This window comes from Oncorhynchus gorbuscha, linkage group LG18 (assembly GCF_021184085.1).
Source record: "Oncorhynchus gorbuscha isolate QuinsamMale2020 ecotype Even-year linkage group LG18, OgorEven_v1.0, whole genome shotgun sequence".
NCBI classification, from domain to species: domain Eukaryota; kingdom Metazoa; phylum Chordata; class Actinopteri; order Salmoniformes; family Salmonidae; genus Oncorhynchus; species Oncorhynchus gorbuscha.
Window position 1 is genome coordinate 45036633 of NC_060190.1, and position 20368 is coordinate 45057000.

Genomic DNA, 20368 nt, shown 5'->3' on the forward strand with positions numbered 1-20368 from the left:
AGGGCTGCATAGGGGAGAGAGCCAAAGCAGAGATGTATGGGTAGAGGGAGGGGGGAGGGAGGGATGGGTAGGCAGCATGCAGCAGAGAAAGAGAGAAAGAGATGACAGGGTTATGCAGAGGAAACAATAAAAAGTAGATCACCGAGGGAGGGGGGAGCATCTCTGTAGGCTACAACATAGTACCACAGCTGGAGGGGTTAACATAGACTGTTCTTTAAACATCTGAACTCAGCAATGAAATCATAGTCCAAGACTTCAATGACCTTCAAAAACAGAAACATTCAGTGAGACAAGCCATCGCAAACCCTGGCTAATAGACGTGTGCATTAACACATACAGAGTTGACGGTCACCGATTACTGTCTGTAAAATGTACCCTATACTTAACCTACCGGCTGGTATTTATACAACCAGCATTTATGCTAACACATCATTATCCCTCCCCTCCCTCACACACTCCCTCCCTACCTGGTACACATATGTAACTACATAGCCAGTCCAACTCCATTGAGCATCATTCCCGTGCAGTGTGATGTGCTCCCCCCTCCCTCCCTCCCTTCCTGCCTCACTCCCTCCCCCTCTCCTCCTCAGACCAGTACAGAAGAATGCTGTGTCATCAGACACTAAGGACTCAGACAGAGCACTAAAGCCTAGCCCTCGCTCTAATTTACTACACCCCAGAGAGAGTACGAGAGAGAGAGAGAGAGAGAGAGAGAGAGAGAGAGAGAGAGAGAGAGAGAGAGAGAGAGAGAGACGAAAGAGGGGATCATAATGTAATAACTTCCCACTCCCAAATGTGCCTCTTTAAAATACAAGTCATGGCGTGATAGGAAGCGGGTGAAGTCACCAACATGGGACCCAGCTATGGTTAATGCTAGCAGTGTATAAAGGCCATATTCTGGCTATTCCCTGTCTCTGTGTGATCAGCAGCAGCCCGTGGAAATGACCAGTCAGTCTGCTATTCAGCCAGTCTTTTTGGTACCACAGAAGCCTGCCATGTGGGAGAGATGCTGGTAACACCATAGAGATTGAATGACAAGCTAGGTTCAATGCTATACACACCATAGAGATAGAATGACTAGCAGGAGAGACACTGGTTACACCATAGAGATAGAATGGTTAACAAGGGTCAACGCTACACCAGACCTGTTTCAGCTTAGTGAGCTTGTCTTCGTAATGATGTCAAATAACAACCAACAGAGGAGAGGCATAGTTGTCTGAAGCACAAACGGATCTGACAACCAGGCTAAATTTACTGCAGATGCTAAATAGGCTATGTTTGCTGTATGGAACATCCAATACTGCAGTATTGCCTAGTTTAACATTTCTATCTACACTCTTAGAAAAAGGGGTTCTTGGCTGTCCCCATTGGATAACCATTTTTGGTTGCAGGTAGAAGAACCATTTTGGGTTCCATGTAGAACACTCTGTGGTTTTTACCTGGAACCAAAAAGGGTTCTTCAAAGTATTATCATATGGGGACAGCCAAAGAACCTTTTTAGGTTCCAGATAGCACCTTTTTTCTAAGAGTGTAGCCTCTCGAGGAGTATACTACAAAGCAAGATCAATGAGTTAGCCAGTTAACTTTGATAAACTTTGATAACAATAACTATTCATTTTCTGATTCAGTAGGAAAGCTAAACTTCGATATGTGCTGCTGGTTGTTGAGTGAATTAGACCATGGCAAGTTTAAAGAATATATTTCAAATAAATGTAAAGTTATTTCAGGTTATTTAGGCAAGTTAGCTGGCTAACTCCTTGCTTCTGCTTTGTAGTATACCCTCAGGCCCTGGACATTTGTCTGACACATATACACAGAGTTCTCTGAGACTCCTCCCATACACAAGCACTTGTACAACTTAAATTGAACCCCATCTCCAACACACACACACTCACACACACAATGTCACACTCTCTCACATGCGCGCACAAACGCTTGCACGCAAGCACACACTTACACACACTTACACACACATACACAACCTGTGTAACTCCTGAAGCTTTTAGCCTTCCTAATCACTCCAGACATTTCAGATGCCCATTCAGTCCTCTCCTCTTTCCTCCACTTTTCTCCTCCACTCCTCTTCCTTTCCTCTCCATTCCTATCCTCTCCCCCATCACAGTTAGGGGAGAACAGGAACAGCAGCAACTACACTTCCCCTCACCAGTCCACCCACCCACCCCTCTCTCTCTTCCCCTCCCCCTCCCCCTTTACTTGGTGCTTAAGTGCTGTGATTCGATTTCACTGCAGCTGACGGCAACACACACACACAGACACACACTGACACACACACACCACATGGTCACACGTAAGCTTGAAGTGGGGAGAGAAGGAGGGGAGGGGGGAATTGGCGGTCAAGTAGAGCAGATGATGAAAAACCTAGAGAGGAGAGGTAGCGAGATTGAGGAGGAGGTATTGAGGCGACACATGAATATGTATGCCAGGGCTCCCATAAGTGTCATAAAAGGCATAGGTGTGGATGAGAAAGGGGAGGAAGGTAGGTAGTAAAATGCTCTGGATGGCTGAGGAGGAGGGGTGCCGATTGTCCTGTGTGTGTAGCTTTAAGAAGAGCATGGTATTGTGTTTAATTTGAAAATAGCATAGTGTGTGTATTTTTCAAAGTGTGAAAAACAAACACACACACACAGCACGACCTACGGTATGCGAGATAAAGGTAACTGACCTTGGCAGGGCAGAGTGAGAGAGAGGTGTCACAGCATACATGCATACACACACACACTCATTCACTCTTACACAAGCACACACACACAGGGATCTAGGGAGGGAGGACAGAGACGCAACTCCAGACATGAGAGAGATGTGCATGAGGGAGCCCTGACCACCACCCGATGTACGAGTCTACCTCTGTCCCTCCTTAAGGACAGGGAGGAGAGGATATCAATGGAGGAAGGGAGCAGAGGCAGGAGAAGGAGAGCGCTAAGCATAACCGATAGGCCAGGGCAAAGGGGTAAGGAAGAGGGGATGAAGGAGGAGGGGTTATTGTACCACACCATCACCCCTCCTATGGCTGCCACTGTAGAAGTCCATGGATTTTTAGATCACAGGAGGCACACATACTAAAACAGAATGGGTACACACAAACTCGGAAGGAGGCAGAGTACACACACACCTTGTGTGACTGGCTGTGTCCCGGGGACGATTGTGCTGAATGGGTCTCTATAGCCCTGCGGGCCCCAGATTCTCTTACAGGCTAGAACACCCAGCACCTCGAGGTGCAGCCACCCCCTCCTCTCTTATCCTGCCCTATAAGGACAGACCCAGGCTAGGACTACACTGAGGGTGGAAGCTGAGGGGAGAGGGGGCAGAGCCTAAAATGAAAGGGGAACTGAACTGGTGTCCTGGGCTGGTAGGGGATGCGATAATATGTGATGTGTATGCATACCAAGTGGGGCATATGTGGTTGCTGCCCTAAATCATGATACACTGTGAGGCAGTTGTGAGGCAGTTTATGTTTGCACAGCAGACAACTGTTATGCTGATTTAAAGAAGCAATAAAACTGACCTTCTTTAGACTGGTTGAGTATCTGGTGCATCTACTCCCTTCACAGAACAGCGCAAACTGGCCCTAACCAGAATAGAAAGAGTAGTGGGAGGCCCCGGTGCACAACTGAGCAAGGTGACAAATACATTAGAGTGTTTAGTTTGAGACAGTCCTCAACTGGCAGCTTCATTAAATAGTACCCGCAAAACACCAGTCTCAACGGCAACAGTGAAGAGGCGACGCCGGGAAGCTGGCCTTCTAGGCAGAGTTGCAAAGAAAAAGCCATATCTCAGACTGGCCAATAAAAATAAAAGATTAAGATGGGCAAAAGAACACAGACACTGGACAGAGGAACTCTGCCTAGAAGGCCAGCATCCCGGAGTCGCCTCTTCACTGTTGACGCTGAGTGTTTTACTGGTACTATTTCATAAAGCTGCCAGTTGAGGACTTGTGAGGTGTCTGTTTCTCAAACTAGACACGCTAATGTACTTGTCATCTTGCTCAGTTGAGCACCAAGGCCTCCCACTCTTCCTTCTATTCTGATTACAGCCCGTTTGCACTGTTCTGTGAAGGGAGTGTTATACGAGATCTTCAGTTTCTTGGCAATTTCTCGCATGGAATAGCCTTCATTTCTTAGAACAAGAATAGACTGATGAGTTTCAGAAGAAAGTTATTTGTTTCTGGCCATTTTGAGCCTGTAATCAAACCCACATATGTTGATGCTCCAGATACACATTAGTCTAAAGGCCTGTATTATTGCTTCTTAATCAGTACAACAGTTTTCAGCTGTGCTAACATAATTGCAAAAGGGTTTTCTAAGGATCAATTAGCCTTTTAAAATGATAAACTTGGATTAGCTAACACAACGTGCCATTGGAACACAGGAGTGATGATTGCTGACAATGGGCCTCTGTACACCTATGTAGATATTCTATAACAAATCAGCCGTTTCCAGCTACAATAGTCATTTAAAACAATAACAGTGTCTACACTGTATTTCTGATAAATTTGATGTTATTTTAAATGGACAGAAAATGTGCTTTTCTTTCAAAAACAAGTGACCCCAAAATTTGAACAGTAGTGTATATATATGGTTGGTTTCTCAAATGACTGCCTCGCCTGTTTCGCCAACTACTTCTCAGACCGAGTTCAGTGTGTCAAATCGGAGGGCCAGTTGTCCGGACCTCTGGCAGTCTCTATGGGCTTGCCACAGGGTTTAATTCTCGGGCCGACTCTTTTCTCTATATACATCAATGATGTCGCTCTTGCTGCTGGTGATTCTCTGATCCACCTCTACACAGATGACACCATTCTGTATACCTCTGGCCCTTCTTTGGACACTGTGTTAACTAACCTCCAGACGGGTTTCAATGCCATACAATTCTCCTTCCGTGGCCTCCAACTGCTCTTAATTGCAAGTAAAACTAAATGCATGCTCTTCAACAGATCGCTGCCCGCACCTGTCCGTCCAGCCTCACTACTCTGGACGGTTCTGACTTAGAATATGTGGACAATTATAAATACCTAGGTGTCTGGTTAGACTGTAAACTCTCCTTCCAGACTCACATTAAGCATCTCCAACCCAAAATTAAATCTAGAATCGGCTTCCTATTTCGCAACAAAGCATCCTTCACTCATGCTGCCAATTATACCCTCGATAAACTGACTATCCTACCGATCATTGACTTTGGCGATGTAATTTATAAAAAGGCCTCTAACACTCTACTCAGAAAATTGGATGCAGTCTATCACAGTGCCATCCGTTTTGTCACCAAAGCCTCACATACTACCCACCACTGCGACCTGTATGCTCTCGTTGGCTGGCCCTCGCTTCATACTTGCCGCCAAACCCACTGGCTCTCGGTCATCTATAAGTCTTTGCTAGGTAAAGCCACACCTTATCTCAGCTCGCTGGTCACCATAGCAGCACCCACCCGTAAAACAGGCTCCAGCAGGTATATTTCACTGGTCACCCCTAAAGCCTATTCCTCTTTTGGCCGCCTTTCCTTCCAGTTCTCTGCTGCCAATGACTGGAACGAATTCCAAAAATCACTGAAGCTGGAGACACATATTTCCCTCTCTAACTTTAAGCATCAGCTGTCAGAGCAGCTCACAGATCACTGCATCTGTACATAGCCCATCTGTAAATAGCCCATCCAACTACCTCATCCCCATATTGTTATTATAATTTCTTTGCTCCTTTGCACCCCAGTATCTCTACTTGCACATTCATCATCTGCACATCTATCACTCCAGTGTTTAATTGCAATATTGTAATCTTCGCCACTACGACCTATTTATTGCCTTACCTCCCTAATCTTACCTCATCTGCACACACTGTATATATATTTTTTTTCTATTGTGTTATTGACTGTACATTTGTTTATTCCATGTGTAACTCTGTTTTGTTGTTTGTGTCGCACTGCTTTGCTATATCTTGGCCAGGTCGCAGTTGTAAATGAGAACTTGTTCTCAACGGGCCGACCTGGATAAATAAAGGTGAAATAAAAATTTTAAAAATGTAAAAAAATAAATTTAAAAAAATATATATAGTGTATGATATAACTGTGGAAGTTATCACAATATGTCTTAAGAAGGAGTTGCATGAAGGAGCATGTACGCTCCTCAAAGAACGAATGCGCGAGATAAACGCCTGGTCAGGAACAATGGGACATATCACTCCAACATCACAGATACTGTAGTGTAGATACACAGTACAGTAAGTATAGCTTGTTTCGCCTTAGAGCTCCTTCTTGTAATGGGTTAGTCAGTCTATGACATCCTCCTCCTTTTGCAGTCTGAACAAAGCTGGACATAACACACAAATGCTATGCTTCACTCCTGGTCATTTTACCACCTCCTAAATACCAAAAAGTTTCACACATTTAGCAGGGACCTTAGGGAAAGGGGGATACCTAGTCAGTTGTACAACAATGCGTTCAACTGAAATGTGTCTTCCGCATTGAACCCAACCCCTCTGAATCAGAAAGGTGCAGGGAGCTGCCATAAACGACATCCACGTCTTTGGCGCCCGGGGAACAGTGGGTTAACTGCCTTGCTCAGTGGCAGAAGGTCAGATTTTGACCTTGTCAGCTCGGGGATTCGAACCTTTTGGTTACTGGCCCAACGCTCTAACCACCTTAGGGAAGTCATGCAAAAGATAAACAAGTAGAAAGGGACCAAAACAGCAGCTACCTCCTTCAAAGTGGTACAGTGAGGCAGGGAAAAGGGATCACATGGAAGAAGACTATAAAGATGTACTAATTGTATGTAGGAAAATGTGAAGAGGAAAACACATACACTAAACCGAAAAAATGCACACAAACACACACACACACACACATTCCAAGAAAACAGAAACCCAGAAAACACATGCATGCAGACTGTCACTAACAAATTCAATTAGCAGGAGGACTAATAATACATTTTCAGAGGGCTACTAGTCCCCATCTCTGCTGCCAGCATCCACCAGCATATGCACAGTAAGTGCACCAATACAGAGCATCAATCAACACATAAGACTACAGAAGCATTACCAAAGAGAACTGCGGTCCAGAACTCCAGACCTTCACTGCAGAGTTACAGGATCTACAGTACCTGCATCTTCCTGGCGACTGTGATAGCCAGCACATTCATAACGTACCTATGAGCTCTATGTGACGCTTCATAAGCATTGACTAGTTCTAATCAACTCTCCCAGTGGTCAAACTATTAAAAGAGCAATACCATACCACAAGGTCACCTTTGCTGTTCACTCAGCCATATCCCTTTCTTCATGGCTGGTACAACGATGCACAAACCTCCCTTTTGTCTAATAAGAGTGGGCTTCTTACTCTCTGAATCAGGTTTCCTAAAAACAGTTTGATTCTAAATGTGCTTACCCCATAAGCATAAAATCTTATTCATAAACTTGGTTAAAAGCATAATATAGGGGCCACACATCAGGACATAAAACAAACACAGTTATAAGCAGAATGCATTTAAAAGGCAAGCTATAAAGATGTGAGTATAGTACAATCCATTTGTTATTTTTCTAAACAGATCTCATACCAGTACCAATTTCCCTCTAACCCCTAACATTTCCTCACTAGAAGGGAGTGCCTAGCCCTGTGTGGGATTGAGTGGTGAGGAACTCACTTTCTCATTCATATAATAGGGGTCCAAGTCCTCCAGTGGTACCGCCACCAGCCCATTAGGGATGTCCCCGTAGATGAAGGGAAGGGACTTCCCAGCCTCCAGATCACCGTTGGGCATGGGTTCTTCCTCTTCTTCCTCGCGGTGACTGCTGTCCGACTTGGGCTTGGGCTTCTTCTTGATCTTCTCCTGGAATTGGCGCTCCTCGATGTTACGGAGCGACTCGGGGGTGAACTGCTTGAAGCTGTCAGGTCCTGGGGGTGCGAGACCGGGCGCGGCCATGTTTTCATCCTACAGATATTTCCGCTTTATTTAAATTTCATTCAGGACATCCGGCTCTGAGAGAGAGAGAGAGAGAGAGAGAGAGAGAGAGAGAGAGAGAGAGAGAGAGAGAGAGAGAGAGAGAGAGAGAGAGAGAGAGAGAGAGAGAGAGAGAGAGAGGGGAAATAGAGACAGGATATAAGGTATAAATGCTGACAACTCCATATCTCTAATGAAATTCAAGTTGAGAAAACATCCATTTTCACTAAGAACTTTGGTCATGATTTAAGTAAAAAAGACAGCAGTTCAGCATTTGGGTAAACAGCCTGTCCTACTATCAAGTTTCAAAATGGAAAAAGTAATAATGATCTCATTTATAATATCACCTTGGGTAGAATCAAATGGAACAAAACTCAGGTCTCTTTTAGTTCAAATGAGATGGTAGAACTAACAACGAGACAAATTAAATGTCTACTTTATATTTTATTATAGTGCTTATTAACAAGACTCATTGCTGGGTTGAGTCTTGTCTGTCTGTCTGTGTTTCTCCCTAAGCCTGAGACAGGGTGGAATTTTATATCTCTGTCAGAGATGGAGCCAACAAAGCAAGGCATCCAGACTAATGGATGTGCAACCATTTGGAACCAGAGCCATCTCTCTCTCTCTCTCTCTCTCTCTCTCTCTCTCTCTCTCTCTCTCTCTCTCTCTCTCTCTCTCTCTCTCTCTCTCTCTCTCTCTCTCTCTCTCTCTCTCTCTCTCCTCTCTCTCCTCTCTCTCCTCATACAAATAAATGCTACATAAATCAGGGCTGCCATTGACGGTATAACAGAGAGCTGTGTCTCCAATCTACTTCATTCATTCATTCATGGTGACTCGGATGTGGCCTGGTTGGCCTGTTGATGACCCTACAGGGAGGAAAATGAATGTCCCCCTTCAGCCCTTTGTGTCTGTCTGTATGTCTGTCTGCTGCATGGGCTCTTCCCTTGTCCCAGGTGACCTGTGCTGCTTCTGGATGGAGGGAACTCTGTTAAGTGTCTGTCTGGATTATCTGACTAATGTTTGATCTTTAGGAGTCTCTCTCTCTATCTCTCTCTGAAAAACCTTACATAACGTATCTTAATAAGATATTCCATTTGTAACCACATTCTGACTCCGAAGTAGTAGGAACTATGGCATCTTAATCCATACATGGGTCCTTCAGAACCTTCTTCCGTTTCGGTCTCAATTTTAGAAAAAATTTTCTCGGTCCTGTGCGGTTGTAATTCAAACAAATACACGTGGGAACACCAAACCTTGTTTTAAATGTGAACTTATTAGAGAAGAAACGGTGAATGAAGTGTGCCAATATATTACAGCGTACCTGTATGATGTTATTATTTTTATCCCATGTATATAACCAAGCTATCATTTCTCATTGTGTATTTATTCCTTGTTTTTTTCTACTATTATTATTGATTTTTTTTGCATTGGGAGTAAGCACTTAACTGTTAGTCTGTTGTTTAATGTATATTGTCTTATCTGATATAGCTACATTTTCAATAATCATCATCATTAACATTGCAGTGCATGTTATAGTGGTTAGGCTCCATTTCATGACTAATTCATGAATCATGGCACAAAGGAAAAAGTTGATGATTGTGTGCTTTCACACTCAATCAATAAAAATATCCTTTGTCCAGAACATTGGAACCATGCAATAATGGTTTTCCAGCTTGCCTATATGGCTCAGGTATGTTAGGTGGAAGAATGAAGTGAAGCATCCAACATATAGGTTTGAAGTTATTCACCATAATCAATATAGGCCCACTCGTTGGGTCATTGTCTTTGCTTCACGTTCAGCTAGATGTTTTATTGTCATCGTTGCCTCTCACTCCTCCTCTCCATCCAAAAAAAAGAGTATTGGTAGGATCGGAGGGGCAAAAATAAAAATAATTCTCAATTGACAATGCATTTCCATACTCTGTGGTTTAAGACAGTCAAAATGCAGCATTTGATTTGAATGATCAATCAAATTTGTTACATCAAGAAGGATGCAATTCGGGTGTTCCTGCATGTGGGCATTCCTGCATCCACAGTTTGGGAACTACTCCTCTACAATATGGTATCCACAGTAGAATAAAAATATATTTTTATTCATATTGTAGTCCCATGATCCTCCCCCACTGAATTCTTGTATGTGACATTTTTTATTAATGCCCCCTCCAGCAAGCTGCCCCCTCCAGCAAGCTGCCCACAGGTAAGGATGCTTTCCAATGGGAAGCAACGGCTGTAGAGGAACCTATCATGAGTTGTGAATTGATCATCTGTTTTAGGTTTTCCATCCATTCTAACCTTTTTGAATAATTTGTGCTCCTTTTTCACAGGGGGTTCTGGCTGATGACCTGTCTCCATAGCTGATAGAAACGGAGAAGGAATATCATCCCCAAAGTAGAGGTCGACCGATTATGATTTTTCAATGCCGATACCGATACCGATTACTGGAGGACCCACAAAAAACCCCTATACCGATTAATCGGCCGATTTTTAAATATATATTTGTAATTAAGACAATTACAACAATACTGAATGAACACTTTTATTTTAACTTAATATAATACGTAAATAAAGTCTATTTAGTCGCAAATAAATAATGAAACATGTTCAATTTGGTTTAAATAATGCAAAAACAAAGTGTTGGAGAAGAAAGTAAGAGTGCAATATGTGCCATGTAAAAAATATAATGTTTAAGTTCCTTGCTCAGAACATGAGAACATATGAAAGCTGATGGCTCCTTTTAACAGGGGTCTTCAATGTTCCTATTTAAGAAGTTTTAGGTGGACTATTTCTCTCTATACCATTTGTATTTCATATACCTTTGACTATTGGATGTTCTTATAGGCACTTTAGTATTTCCAGGCTAATCTCGGGAGTTGATAGGCTTGAAGTCATAAACAGCACATTGCTTGAAGCACAGCGAAGAGCTGCTGGCAAACGCAGGAAAGTGCTGGTTGAATGAATGCTTACGAGCCTGCTACTGCCTACCACCACTCAGTCAGACTGCTCTATCAAATCACAGACTTAATTTGAATATAATAAAGACACAGAAATACGTCCTGGTCAGTTCCTGGATGGGATACCAGATCCTGCTGGAAGTGGTGTTGGAGGGGCAGTAGGAGGCAATCTTTCCTCTGCTCTAAAAAAATATCCCAATGCCCCAGGGCAGTGATTGGGGACACTGCCCTGTGTAGGTTGCCGTCTTTCGGATGGGACATTAAACGGGTGTCCTGACTCTCTGAGGTCATTAAAGATCCCATGGCACTTATCGTAAGAGTAGGGGTGTTAACCCCGGTGTCCTGGCTAAATTCCCAAATCTGGCCCTCAAACCATCACAGTCACCTAATAATCCCCAGTTTACAATTGGCTCATTCATCCCCCTCCTCTCCCCTGTAACTATTCCCCAGGCCGTTGCTGCAAATGAGAATGTGTTCTGTCAATTTACCTGGTAAAATAATGGATAAAAATAAAATATATATATTTTTTTAATTAATATGGTCAAATCCAGAAACTATCATTTCGAAAACAGAACGTTTATTATTTCAGTGAAATACAGAACCGTTCCGTATTTTATCGAATGGGCGGAAAACCCTAAGTCTAAATATTGCTCTTACATTGAACAACCTTCAATGTTATGTCATAATTATGTACAATTCTGGCAAATAAATTATGGTCTTTGTTAGGAAGAAATGGTCTTCACAAAGTTCGCAACGAGCCAGGCGGCCCAAACTGCTGCATATACCCTGACTGCTTACAAAACGCAAGAGAAGTGATACAATTTCCCTAGTTAAAATAAATTAGTTAGCAGACAATATTAACTAAATATGCAGTTTTTTTTAATGTAGTTGTATATTGATTTTAAGAAAGGCATTGATGTTTATGGTTAGATACACATTGGAGCAAAGACAGTGCTTTTTTCGTGAATGCGCTTGTTAAATCATCACCCGTTTGGCGAAGTAGGCTGTGATTCGATGATAAATTAACAGGCACCACATTGATTATATGCAAAGCAGGACAAGCTAGATAAACTAGTAATATCATCAGCCATGTGTAGTTAACTAGTGATTATGTTAAGATTGATTGTTTTTTATAAGATAGGTTTAATGCTAGCTAGCACCTTACCTTGGCTCCTTGCTACACTCTCGTAACAGGAGGTCAGCCTGCCACGCAGTCTCCTCGTGGAGTTCAATGTAATCGGCCATAATCAGCGTCCAAAAATGCAGATTCCCGATTGTTATGAAAACTTGAAATCGGCCATAATTAATCAGCCTTTCCGATTATTCGGTCGACCTCTACCCCAAAGATACTACTAATATTTACAACTGTGCTGATGTGGAAGAGGAGGGCAGACATTGTCGCTAAACTGCTTGAAGTCAAAATTGCATTGCCACACTTACCATTAGTCACATGTTCAATAAGATGTTCTGCAAAAATACTAACAATACAGAAATATTATTGCTCTATTATGAGGTTCTGCCAATCATATGTTGGAAACCATTATCAAGGAAACCTACAGTAGTTGAACACTTTGTGTAGATAGTAACAAGTGATTCTAAGAACAATAATAACTGTTACCTGTAGGCCAACGTCTCTATCACAGGCCACAAAGGGTAAGGTATACCCTAAATAAAATAATCTGTGATTGATAATTGTGCATGCCTCTCATTTTCCAGTCGACATGGAACAACTTAATATGCAATATAGCTATACCTATGGATTGCATAACCAACTCAGTGCTCATAACCAACTCAGTTATAGCGTCCTCCCTAAGATTTGAAGTTTGGACAGTTGGATCGCTGGTCAAGTCATACCAGACTGTAAAAATGGGACCCGATGCATCTCTGCTTGGCACTCAAGATAGATTGGGAGTAAGGCCCAGAGATAGATGAGCGTCCTATCCAGGGCGTGTACTTGTACATCAAGCTGCCTCACACTACAGAAACAGGAGATAGGCTCCTGCTCCTATGAGCCATTGTGGCTTGCAAAAGCAAAGGCTCGTGCAAAGCTCATCTCTTACTTTGGCTTACAGCTTTAACAGTATTGAGTCAAGGAACAGCTGTACTGCTCAATAAAATATGGTGTCACAGTACTGAAGGGGCAGAGCAGGCAGGTGGGCTTCCTATCTCTTGTGGGAATATCCTGATGGTGTCATGACATGAAAACCAGTTTCTCTAAATACTGTCCCACAAATGACTCATTTAAAGACTAATGGCCAAAGGGGTCCTTCTCTGCTTGCTCTCTCACACATAGTCAGTGTCAAAATATGTGTATTTTATTTGTTGAACCAGAATTATTTTAGTAGGTTAAGTCCATCTAGTCATCTCTTAAAATGTGTTGACTTGCCTCTCACCATAGCCAACTAGCTAGATAACGTATCGAACCTACATCGCTAACTACATATACTAGCCATCATTGCTAGTAAGTACTGGTAGCTTGCAGTAAGCACCATGCCCGGTCTGTCTCCCCGTGTCCCCTCCCGAGAACTCCTTGCTCACCAGCTGTCCTAGCCAGCACAACAAATATCATCTGAGTCATTCAGTTTATAGCACTGCTTTGCCTCTCCCTCTCTGATCCAGAAATACTTTTACGAAATTAAGAGCACCGGCATTACTGTCTGGGCATAGCTAGCAAGCCCAGACAACCTTTTTCCCCTCACTTTACCAAAATCCCGCCCACAGCGTTTGAATGACAGGTCTAACATCAAAAATGAAAATGCAAATGAGCAATGGGGAAACTAAATAGCAAAAGGAAGCATTGCAATTGATTGATTGAATTTGATTGATCATTATAATTGACAGTCTAAAAATACACAGCGTATAAAAAAGAATTGTCAATTGCAGTTGACAATTTTATTTTGTCACAATGCATGCTGTCACAAGGACATGAAATAACAAAAATGAGAAATTATTTGTAATTTAAGCATTCACATTTCGGTTTTAAATGTGTGTCGTACTGGATAGTAGGCCTACCATGGAAATGAAATATTAAACATACTTTGCGATGTATTTTTCTAATTGGCAGGCATCATACATACTCAATCATGAAAATTATACAGCAATATTTTTTTTTCATTCAAATTTGCATTTTGTCATAAAATGCATAAACATTTAGGAAATTGCTAACATGATATTGATTTAACATTTGACCATTTGCATTTCCAATTGAGTTTGGGCAGCTAATCGCTTTCATAAAGAAACAAGACAAACCATGAAAATCCTTCTAACCTAAACCACTGACCTCAGAGATTGTACCACTAGGAAATTAAGTCGGCGTTTTAAGTAACCCAACGCAACCTCCAAGTCTCCTTCCACAAATGCTACATTAATTTATCTACTTTCAAGGTGAATAACAAACACCAATGCAACACAGGACATACAGGGACCTCATTTAGGCCTACTAATGATGGCATAGAGGAGCTGTCCCACCGGCTTTTCTAAAGGGAATGTATCAAGTAAATCAAGACGATTCATTATGTTCTCATTCGGGCTGCAGGTAAACCATGTCATTGCAATAGCCAACCACATTTCAAGAAGAATCACCCTGTGATGCAAAATATTTCATTTAAAAAATTAAGGCTACTCACGTGTCTATTCATTCGCTGCGAGTGCATGCTGTTCCTAATTTCATCCCGGACATTCAAACCCAATAAACATGTGTATTTACCAATAGCATAATTGTAACACCCGTTCACATTTTCTACAGACAGACGAATGATTAGTCCATTGTGAGGATTGTTAATCGCATGAAACCGAATGTTAGAAAAACTCCAGTGGCTTCTGGAAGCCGCAGCAGCACCGTCTCCTTCGATCCCACTGCCTGTCGCTGTTCCTTTCAGCACCACTGATGCAGCCTCAAACGAAGCGCTCGCTGGAGTCCTCTACGCATGTGTCCTCTATGCCAAGAAAAGACATCCAAACGCCCGCTTCGAACACACCGACAGCGTTCTTGCGCAAAATAGTACGCAGCATCATCTGGATATGTATACAACAAAAGTTCAACATTCACCTTCTGCTACCATTTCTGTCAAGCCGTCTAAGCATACAGTTTGGCGCATTTGTTCGATATATCCAACGTATGCACCACACCGAACGCACTGCAACTGCCCCTGCAACGCAATGCTGCAAGACCAACGCAGCGGTTCATTGGAAATTAATGTAATTCTGGTGTACCAAAATGCAATGACTCTGGTGGTGTGTTTGAAGCGTTTGAAGTGTTTGACGCCTGTAACTGAACTATTTATCGCAACTGTTGCATTCCGTTATTGAGAGGGGAGTTAAGGAATATGAAACTGAGAACACTGGACATCGTGGAGACTGAACTGAAGAGGAGGGGCAGAGGAGTGAAGATCGATTGGGGAGAGAAACGCAACTGGATAGAGGAGTCTACACGGCCTGTGGAGGTTAGCAGCAGCATGCGATAGCCTAGTGAGGGACTAGTGTGCCTCTGTAGCGTCACCAAATGCTAGTGGCACACATAATTCAATAAAAAAAGCTAATTGGTAGTTCCTAATATAGCATCGACTGGATAGGCTACTGAATGAAAGCACTGTGGATTGGAATAGGCTATATACACAAATATAAACACAATATAGTCATGGTGTGCTTTCAGTGTTGTGGCACACATCTATGAATGAACAGGGTACCCTAAACTACAGCCAACAATGGAAGGCATTCAGAAAACGATTCATGTTTCCCATGTCAGGACAACAATCGATTAAATGATGAGTGGATTTCCTCCTCAAAAAGTTGTCATTACAAGCTATTACTTGATCAACCACATATTACATGTAAAAGAGTTAAGCAAGGTAAAAAAAATGCGCATTCTTTTGGCCTATTTGTTATAAACTGGTAATAACGTTTCAACTGTATGGTCTATCAGTCTTACTTTGTATTGTAGTCCATGCACTGTTTACACACACGCGCGTGCCTTGTCCTGGCGTGTGGGCCAAAGCCTTTACTAAAATACTGCAGTAAAGAGGATGCTTCTGGGTAGGCTTCTATGACAGAGCCATAATACCACTTGAAAACGTGCAGTGATGGTAGAAATTCTAGGCTGTCATTCATTTAACTGTGTTGCTCCAAAAGAATCTCTACCCGAGGTAGGTCAATTGTATACATTACTATTATTTTGATAATGTGTTTTGTTATGCTCCACAAAAACCATTGACGGCTGTATTTTAGTACCACACCCGAGAAGGCTGCCTAGGTGCGATAAGGTTCCTAAAATGAACATGTAAGGGTTATAACACCATCGTGGACATTTATTTCCACCTCTATTTGGGGATGGGGCTGTAAAGATATGGGGAGGGGTACCGCGGTCCCTCTTCAACTGCCAAAACTGAGGCATAGCCTACCTATCTCACGTAATAGAACCTTAAAATGAGTACTGCAAGGGGAGGGGTAATCGAGTGAGGGTGGGGTGCTGTGCAAGAGGGGTAAAACTATCACAATTACAGTTAAATTATCTTACAAAGGATTAGGGTGTTGAGAATATACATTGACTCAAAGCGCATACCGGTACTTTTTAGGGCTCCATGTATATTTTGACACATTGAAATCTCATTCCGTTCAGAGGCAGGCCAACACCCCAATTTACCTGCTTTAACAATTGCCACCCCTTTCCGCAGTATAAGCTCATCTTTTCAGCTAAAGAAAGTAATCCATACATTTAATTTTGGTTTTCCATGCATATTTGCCCAAGCTTTGACAAGGAGCCCTATACACAAACGCGAGGATAAAAGATGCTGAGGGGGACCGCTCTGCGGCATTGGGGTGCAGTTGTAGACAGGGAAGTAGCATGCATGGTTCATCCTCCACCAAAACCCAGCCTGACAAGACAACAGGATATTTACTTACTTTTCCCGCATTAACAGAAATCCAGACAGCCGGCACTGAACTGCAGATGTCCAAAAGATTCGGGAGAAACTGCGGCTGTCGCCATATTGTTGCTGCTAACTCCCTTCCCAGTGCGTGCGGGTACCCTGCATAATTGATGACTCTCAGCAAATTGTTAGGGAGTGTCGGTAAATGCCTTTGGTTTGAAAACGGCCCAGGGACCGTAAGATCGCAAAACAAAATGAAACAAAGTTATTGAACTAATAGTTAAGAAGACTATCGTATAATTCGTTATCCAAAAGTTAAAATGGATGATTTGTGGGTTTGTTTTAGTGGATGACAAAACTGTTACATTACCTCCATCTCCCAGGATTAAATATATAATCGATTTGAATGTGCATGGTTTCTAAGAAGCCACCATTAAACATGAATTATATAAGCATGCCCTTCCTCTTGATGAGAAGGAAACCTGAGAGGGAATTAAACATATACGTCCTGATATCCCAGCAAAAATCGTATTTTTATTCATCTGACTTTCATATATCCACATGTCCAGCCCTTACATTTAACCTCACAATGATGTGTTTTAGCATTTTTTATTCGGGACAACCAGGGTTACACGTAGAACAATTTGACATAAACAGTTGCATTCATGAGTTTTATTGATAACAGTCACAGAAAATATGGTCCACCAAAGGAAAACCCTGATAAAAATGAATTTCTATGAAGTCTGTAAGTACAGAAATGTTTTGCTCACTGGGAATTGAATATCCAACTAGTCAGTGACAACTCTGTGGTGTTTGTGACAGCAATTATGTGAGCTTTTTAAAGTATTAGGCTATAGACACTCTGCCATGGGATTTCCGCAATATATTCGGAAAGTAATCAGACCGCTTAACTTTTTTTCTATTTTTCCCTCATAAATCTACACAAAATACGCCATAATGACAGTGAAAACAGGTTTTTCAAGGTTTTTACACATTTTTTACAAAAATAAAAACTGAAATACCTTGATTGCATAAGTATTCAGACCCTTTGCTATGAGACTCAAATTGAGCTCAGGTGCATTCTGCTTCGATTTATCCTCCTTGAGATGTTTCTCCAACTTGATTGGAGTCCATCTGTGGTGAATTAAATTGATTGGACATGATTTGGGAAGTCACATACCTATCTAAATTAAGGTCCCCCAGTTGACAGTGCATGTCAGAGAAAAAAACTCCCATGAGGTTGAAAGAATTGTCCGTAGAGCTCCGAGACAGGATTGTGTTGAGGCACAGATCTGGGGAAGGGTACCAAAAAATGTATGCAGCATTGAAGGCCCCCAATAAAATAGTGCCTCCATCATTCTTAAGTAGAAGAAGTTTGGAACCACCAAGACTCTTCCTAGAGCTGACCACCCAGCCAAACTAAGCAATCGGGGTAGATCAACAAGATTCTTCTGGTCTGATGAAACCAAGATAGAACTCTTTGGCCTGAATGCAAAGTATCCCATCTGGAGGAAACCTGGCACCATTCCTACGGTGAAGCATGGTGGTTGCAGCATCATGCTATGGGGATGTTTTACAACGGCAGGGACTGGGAGTCTAGTCAGGATCGAGGGAAAGATAAACGGAGCAAAGTACAGAGAGATCCTTGATGAAAACCTGCTCCAGAGCTCTCAGGACCTCAGATTGGGGATGAAGGTTCACCTTCCAACAGGACAATGACCCTAAGCACACAGCAAAGACAATGCAGGAGTGGCTTCGGGACAGGTCTCTGAATATCCTTGAGGGTCTCAGCCAGAGCCCAGATTTGAACCCAATCAAACATCCCTGGAGAGACCTGAAAATAGCTGTGCAGTGACCATCCCCATCCAACCTAACAGAGCTTGAGAGGATCTGCAGAGACGAATGGGAGAAACTCCCAATATACAGGTGTGGCAAGCTTGTAGCATAATTTCCAAGAAAACTCAAGGCTTTAATCGCTGCCAAAGGTGCTTCTGAGTAAAGTACTGAGTAAAGAGTCTGAATACTTATGTAAATGTGATTTCATTTTTTATTTGTAATACATTTGCAAAAAATTTGAGAAAACTGTTTTTGCTTTGTCATTATGGGGTATTGTGTGTAGATTGATGAGGAAAAAACAATTTAATCAATTTCATAATAAGGCTATAACGTAACAAATGCATTGCATATTTTTTGTAATGTCAGTTGAGTTGAATCAACAAATCACAGCACATATTGATGGGTACACTTCCTGTTTTTGCTTCCTGCTTTGCTCCTATGGGTATACTCGCAATGGGAGCCAGTCCTCCCATTATGCCATCATTGACTTGAATGGGGACGCCCATTCTATTCATTCTATTTCTATGGCATCACATGCAGCCAGGAGCGGAGGAAAGGATCAAATGTTCATGAAACATTTACGAGATTGGCTGCGGAACCGGGGCCTACTTTGAGTTCTACCCATCTGGTTGCAAGGTGATTTGCACTGACCCCAATCTTCACTTCGAGAAGTAGGCTATCTGCAAAAGAGCCTGGCTGTCAATGACCACTGAACGTTCGAAAGCTTTCTCGACGCGTCGGGCGAGGACATGGGCGAAGTAAATGTTGACTCAGTGGGCAATGTCATCTGCATGCTGGTTCTGTGTTCTGTCCATGACAGACTGCGAACATTGCAGGAGGCGTATCACATAGTGAGGCCTGCTAATTGATTCTCTTTACAGTATACAATTGAGAGCTTATGCATGGGAATGAAAGCTATAGGCTAACATCCATCAGCTGTCAACATAGTAAAAAGTATAATAAAAATAAGTTGATCAGATAAATTTAAAAAACAAGCCTAACTCTGTCAGGAATTATTCCCTTTTGACAACAGTTAGGATTATATAAATGTAGTCCCCACTAATGTTAGGACTTCCTGTGTGGTCTTGATGATTAAATCTACTTTCCCACAAATCATGGCAACAGTGTTACTCAGATTATCTATTGATAACATAGTCTGAGTGCCAGTCTGTTTGTGCTATCATGCCAAACAGATTTGGCTTGACAATGAGCAATGGAGTTTGCAAGAGCACAAACAGATCTGAGATGAGGCTAGTATTGGTACCATTGTGAGACAGAGAAAAATGGCAACATTGTAACATTTAACTCAATATGCAATATGTAACATTGAAACTTTTGTCCATCTCACTGAAAGGCTCAAACCATAATTTAACACTATAACACATGCCAAATGTATATATAATATGATACATTACATGATTTCATAAAATCCTGGAATTTGCTTGAGCTGGTGTTGCTTATTGTCACGTTCTGACCTTTATTTCCTTTGTTTTGTCTTTATTTTGTATGGTCAGAGCGTGAGTTGGGGTGGGCAGTCTATGTTTGTTTTTCTATGTTTGGTTTCTGTTTCGGCCTAGTATGGTTCTCAATCAGAGGCAGGTGTCATTGGGGGGGGGTTACAGAAACACCCACCAACCAAGGACCAAGCAGCGTGGTAACAGGCAGCAACAGCAGCAGCAGGAGAGGCAGCAGTACTTGGAGAAATGGATTTGGGAAGAGATTCTGGACGGCAAAGGACCTTGGGAACAGCCAGGGGAATATCTCCGCCCCAAAGCAGAGCA

General features: G+C 42.3%; 1 protein-coding gene across 1 annotated transcript in view; it reads right to left on the bottom strand.

Annotated features, from left to right (window-relative positions):
- LOC124002912 (sodium channel protein type 8 subunit alpha-like) overlaps positions 1–16892 on the bottom strand; it is a 122547-nt gene extending 105655 nt beyond the window's left edge. The window contains exons 1-2 of the mRNA XM_046310747.1: positions 16786–16892; positions 7640–7974 (exon numbers count right to left, since the gene is read on the bottom strand). Of these exons, the coding sequence (XP_046166703.1) occupies positions 7640–7918 (279 nt within the window). The 5' untranslated portion in view covers positions 7919–7974; positions 16786–16892. The remainder of the gene's footprint in view (positions 1–7639; positions 7975–16785) is intronic.
- Between the last annotated feature and the right edge of the window lie 3476 nt (positions 16893–20368).